General features: G+C 40.7%; 1 protein-coding gene across 1 annotated transcript in view; it reads left to right on the top strand.

Moving 5' to 3' along the window:
- Positions 1-3,667: 3,667 nt before the first annotated feature.
- Kdm1a (lysine (K)-specific demethylase 1A) overlaps positions 3,668-6,086 on the top strand; it is an 81,162-nt gene continuing 78,743 nt past the window's right edge. The window contains exons 1-2 of the mRNA XM_013032458.1: positions 3,668-3,673; positions 5,099-5,264. Of these exons, the coding sequence (XP_012887912.1) occupies positions 3,668-3,673; positions 5,099-5,264 (172 nt within the window). The remainder of the gene's footprint in view (positions 3,674-5,098; positions 5,265-6,086) is intronic.

Raw genomic sequence — 6,086 nt, 5'->3', positions numbered from 1 at the left:
GCTTTTTTCTTTTTGCTTATGTGGTGCTGAGGAATCGAACCCAGGGCCTCATGCATGCAAGGCAAGCGCTCTACCACTGAGCCACCTTCCCAGCCCATGTAGTAGTTCAGTATACCTGAATAATTACTTACATGGAATTTATCCTTTTGTTAGCCAAAATTTGATGGACATTTGGGTTGTTTCCACCTTTGACTATTATGCGTAATGTGGCTATGTACATTTTGTATGTGAACCTATGTTTTTACCTCTCGCCTATAATATCTAGAAGTGGAACTGCTAAGTCATAATGGTATTGATTTTTGCCTTTGTGAACAACTATTGCTAAAGCTGCAGTAGCAGCTGCACAATTTTTTACATTTTTCACAACCAAGGTAAAAGAGTTCTAAAAGTGTCTTTGTTTTATTATGGCTATAACTAGTAGATATTGAGGTATTTCATCATAGTGTGATTTATACTAATGATGTTGAGCACCTGTTAATTCTTGTCCCTATTTTTGTTTGTTTAAAAAAAAACTAGAAGGGGCTGGAAGGTAGCTCAGTGGTAGAGTGCTTGCCTTGCATTCATGAGGCCTTGGGTTTGATTCCTCAGCACCACATAAACAGAAAAAGCCAGAATTGGCACTGTGGCTTAAGTGGTAGAGCGCTAGCCTTGAGCTGAAGAGCTGAGGGATAGCACCCAGGCCAATTTCAAGCCCCAGGACTGAGAAAACAAAACAAAAAACCCTTGAGTGGAGGTGTCGTTCAATGGGGATGCAGAAATGGAAGAAGAGTGAACAAATGTAGTCATGCTAGTCAATAGACACCCATGGAAAAAGCAAATATTGTGGGCAGGGATGGGAGGGGGAAACAGGGATGATTAAAAGAAATCTGTTCATTACTTGGCTTATGAAACGGTAATCCTTCTATGCAACACCTTAATGGTAATAAAATTATATTAATATATTTTCAGAGCAGTCCATTGTAAGCTAATAAAGGAAAACTCTAGGTTAAACAAAATTAGTTTTTTTTCTGCTGGGTGCCAGTGGCTCTCTCCCAAAATCCTAGCTACTCTGGAGGCTGAGATCTGAGGGTTGTAATTTGAGGCCAGCTTAGAGAAGCCTGTGAATTTATCTCCAGTTAACCACTAAAAAGCCAGAAGGGCCAGCACACAGGCCCTGAGTTCAAGCCCCAGAACTAGTACTTCCCCAACCTCTGCTCCCCAAAATAGGCTCTTAAAAATAGTTTTGCGAGCACAGTGCTAATGACTCATTCCTGTATAATCCTAGCTATTCAGGAGGTTGAGATCTGAGGATTAGCATTCAAAGCCAGCTTAGACAAGGAAGTCTGTGAGCCTGATCTCTCATTAATCACTAAAAAGCCAGTAGTGGAGCCATGACTCAAGTTGTAGAGCACTAGCCTTAAGCAAAAAAAAAGTTCAGGGACAGCAGGCAGGCCTTCAACTCAAGCCCCAGGACTGGTACCCAGAAAAATGTTGTAAGTTGTTTTAGTAACAGGTTTTTAATTTTGGGGGTGAGGGATGGGGAGGATACTGGGATTTGAACTCAGGACTTCATGCTAGCTCACCTTAGTTCAGCTTGCTTGGGGGAGCCAGGGCTCTACCACTTCTGCCAAGCCTCTAGCCCTGCTTTTGCTGATTAGTCCCCCCCTCCAACTTTTTTATTGTTATTGTACTGAAGGATTATAGTTACTTAAGTTAGGTAAGGAGTGCATTTCTTTTTGGACAATGTCACCCCTTCCCTTATTCCCAGTTTTCCCCTCCTGTTTAGACCCACAAGTTCTATAGTTCATTTTAAACATAGTGTCTAGTGAGCACCACTGCTGGCATTTGTTCACCCTTTGTCCCTCTATTTCTGTGCCCCCCCCACAGATAAATGACCAAATAAGACAAAACAAAGGAAAAACCCTCTTATTTCCATTTTGCTGATTATTTTTTGAGATTGAGTCTCAAAGACTTCTCTACCGAGGGTGGCTTTGAACCTCTGGATCTCAGCTTCCTGGGTTGCTAGGACTGTGGGTATACCAGCACCCTGCTTCTGTAAGATTTTTATCTTTATAATTCTTTGCTTACCCTGGAACTTGAATTCAGGGCCTGGGTGCTGTCCCTGAGCTCTTTTTTTTTCTTCTTCTTCTTAAGGCTAGCACTCTATCATACTCCACTTCCATCTTTTTAGTGGTTAATTGGAGATGAGAGTTTCAAGATTTCCCTGCCTGGGCTGCTTTGAACTGTGATCCTCAGATCCTCCTGAGTAGCTAGGGTTACAGGCATGAGCCTCCAGTACCTGGTTTTGCTCTAAACTTTTAAAAAGGCAAATGAGCAGTGTGTTTATTTTGGGGAGAAACTAGAAAGGAGCTAGAAAAACATACCCACCCATTTGGGGTCAGCAAAAACAATCTCTGTTGCTAGCTAGGATGGGGAACTTCCAGCTCTCAAAGCTCTCAAAATACTTGGGACAGACACACATGCTACCTACAGATGTCAGCCTATATTGATCATTTTGTATGACCCTCCACTGATGTTATAAGTGTCCAAATGTCCCCTGGAAGAAAAAAGGTTCCCTACTCCTGGAGAATATCCATATAAGGAATGAAAAGCAAGCTGAGGCCAGTTTAGACAAGCCTTGCTTCAAGAGTTCTAAGATTTACGTAGCATATATATATATATATATATCACTACAGGGCTTGAACTGAAGGACTGAAGCCCAGGGTACTGTTCACTCTAAGCCGGCACTCTACCACTTAAGCCATAGCTCCACTTCGGGCTTTTTAGTAGTTAGAGATAAGATTCTCATGGATTTTTCTGCCCCAGCTGCTATCCTCAGATCTTAGCCTCCTAAGTAGCTAGGGTTACAATAGCTTTCTACCCAATACTTTGCTAAAGTTACCAAAGTCATTAGTAGAATGGGGAAGATCTCTTAGTCTTCTTTATTACTGGAGTGTAAATTACTAGTAAGATTGGAAGTCTAACTCTCCATATCATTTAATTTGTTCTGATAAGGATTCTTTATCATCAGTTAGGTACAATTTGTTTACTGCTTGAACTCAGAGCCTGGGCACTGTCCCTAAGCTCAAGGCTAGTACTCTACCACTTGAGCCACAGTGCCACTTCCAGCATTTTCTGTTTATGTGGTACCGAGGAATAATACTCAGGGCTTCATGCATGCTAGGCAAGCACTCTGCCACATTCTCCAGCCCTTAGGTACAGTTTTTTGTTTGTTTTTCGACAGCTATGTCTCTTGAACTCAGGGCCTGGTCACTGTCCCCGAGTTTCTTTTGCTCTAGGCTAGCACTACCACTTGAGCCACAGAACCATTTCAGGCTTTTGCTGTTTATATCATACTGAAGAATCCAAACCAGGGCTTCATGCATGCTAGGCAAACACTACGGCTAAGCCACATTCCCAGCCCCTTAGGTACAATTTTTAAGGAAATGCACCTTTCATAGTTGAGGGATGACTATTACTTGCAACTTGTCTTTCCTCCCCTCCCCCCCGCCCCATGGAATAGTTAGAAACACAGGCTTATCATTAGACAAACGTGGCATTTTGGTTAACTACATGTTTATATACGTGTTCATAATGGACCATACTCTGGAGTATGGTGAATGTTAGGCCGGTGTATTCATTCCTTGTTTTGTTTTTGTTTTTTTAATTAATTTACTTCATTGGTATTATGGAGGTATGCACAAAAGGATTACATTTATATGAGTCAGGTACTGAGTACATTTCCTTTTGTACAGTGTCTTCGGTTCCCTCATTCTCTTCCATTCCCTCTCTCCCATCTCCATTCATGAGTTGTATAGTTCACTTTTTTCAATGTCCATTGAGCTCCACTGTTGTACTTTTTCACTTGTTTTCCCTCAAGTTCTGTACCCTTCCTCCACCCCTTCCAAGATGTACACTTGAATATACCATACAAAAGGTAAAGAAGACAAAATCATCAAAACCTTCAAAAATAAGTCTCTTATTTCCATATCGTGGAGTTCCTTTCCACATGTATATTATTTTATATAAATATGAAGAGGCACTTAGACATTGCACCTTTGTGTATCTCTCCTAAGAATATCCTCTTTTGGTCTCATTGTGTGTGAGTATCTAAAATCTTGTATAACTTCTTATGTCTAAGTGCATTTTATATTCAATTTGCACACATCAGAAACAACATGTGCCATTTGTTTCTCTGAGCTTGGCTTACTTGACTTAACATGATTTGTTCTGGTTCCATCCATTTCCCAGCAAATGAAATTATTTTATTCTTTCCAATGTCTGTGTAAAATTCCATTGTGTATAGGTATCATATTTTTGGGGTCCACTCATCTGTTGTGGGGCATCTGGGCTGTTTCCATATTTTATCAGCCCTTTGGCTTTAAGTCAGTATCTCCTTTTGTAGCTCAGGCTGGCCTTAATCTTGGTTTGTAAACCAAGCTGGCCTAAAATTTGAGATCTTCCTGCCCCTGTATCCTGAGTGCTGGGCTTACACACTACCAGCTCTACTTAACTATTTTTGTCTGAAAGTTATTTTGGTCATTTGTTGAATTTACAGTGTATTCATTATATGTACACAGTGGAAAAAAAATCCAAAACAACTATTTTTAGGAGTTGTAGGGAAACTCAGTGATTTAAATTAGACAGTGCCATAATGTAAAAATTATAGATCAAGTTAAACTGACACAGAATTGTTTCATGAAGCTTTAATTGTATTATTTTTTTGATGTCAGTTGTGGGCCTGGGTGCTGTTCCTAAGCCTTCTTCCTTAAGGCTGGTCCTCTACCACTTGAGCCACAGCTCTGCTTCTAACCTTTTGGTAGCTAATTGGGGATAAGAGTCTCTCAGACTTTTCCCACCCATGTTGGCTTCAAACCATGATCCTCAGATCTCAGACTCCTAAGTACCTAGGATTGCAGGTGTGAGCCATAGGCACTTGGCAGAAGGCTTTAGATTTTTAATAACTACTTACTATAAACTTGTTTGTTCCTTGCTACATGCATATATTTCCTTTAAAATTTGAAGTTAGAAAGCAGTTCATATTTACTAGTGGTTCCAAGTAGAGTCTGATTTCAGATGTTCACTGTATTTAACACATGCTGGTGTAATCTCCTCATAGGTAGAATACAGAGAGATGGATGAAAGTTTGGCCAACCTCTCAGAAGATGAGTATTATTCAGAAGAAGAGAGAAATGCCAAAGCAGAGAAGGAAAAGAAGCTACCACCACCGCCTCCTCAAGCCCCACCTGAGGAAGAAAATGAAAGTGAACCTGAAGAGCCATCTGGTGAGTAGAGTGACCAACCATGACTTCTTTTATTCTAGAAATAAGAATAGGTGGATATTCTACTTCACAGTATTATGTTATTTATGTCTTCATCTTTGGTTTCTGCTTTGCTTTTGGGGCTCTTGCCTTGTGTGTCTATGTGTATGTATACATATTGGCAGTTTCTGTGTGTATTTCTGTACATACCTTGGAGGAGAGGAAAGGATGGTACTGTTCTGGAAGGACAGTGGCAATGTAATTTGGGTAGAAAGTAGGGAAAATAAATGATTAGAGAAAACATATAACCTTAAACTCAAAGAACTAGTTCTGTCAATGATGGTTCTGATGATAGCTTAAAGGAAACATGATTTGCAAATTAAAAATTATGCATTTGTAATATACTTTCCGATAAAACCTTTATGGTTTGGGCCAATTTTGAGAAGAGCACTTTTTTGGTGAATGATTGTAAATAAATATATGTTTTCTTTTTTTTCTTCTTTTTTTTTGGTCATGGGCTTGAACTCTGGGCCTCGGTATTCTTCCCTCAGCTTCTTCAGCTCAAGGCGAGTGCTCTACCACTTGAGCCACAGCACCACTTCTGATTTTCTGGTGGTTAATTAGAGATTAGAGTCTCATAGACTTTCCTGCCTGGGCTGGCTTTGAACCACGATCCTCAGATCTCAGCCTGCTTAGTAGCTAGGATTACAGGTGTGAGCCACCAGACCCAGCTTTCTTTCTCTCTCTCTGTTTTTTTTTTTTGGCCAGTCATGGGACCTGAACTCTGGGCCTGGGTGCTGTCCCTCAGCTCTTCAGCTCAAGGCTAGCGCTCTACCACTTGAGCCA

Source organism: Dipodomys ordii, unplaced genomic scaffold, assembly GCF_000151885.1.
Source record: "Dipodomys ordii isolate 6190 unplaced genomic scaffold, Dord_2.0 Scaffold6, whole genome shotgun sequence".
In the NCBI taxonomy this organism is placed as follows: domain Eukaryota; kingdom Metazoa; phylum Chordata; class Mammalia; order Rodentia; family Heteromyidae; genus Dipodomys; species Dipodomys ordii.
The sequence above is the reverse complement of the archived record's forward strand: the minus strand, read 5'-3'. Positions and strand labels throughout refer to the sequence as shown.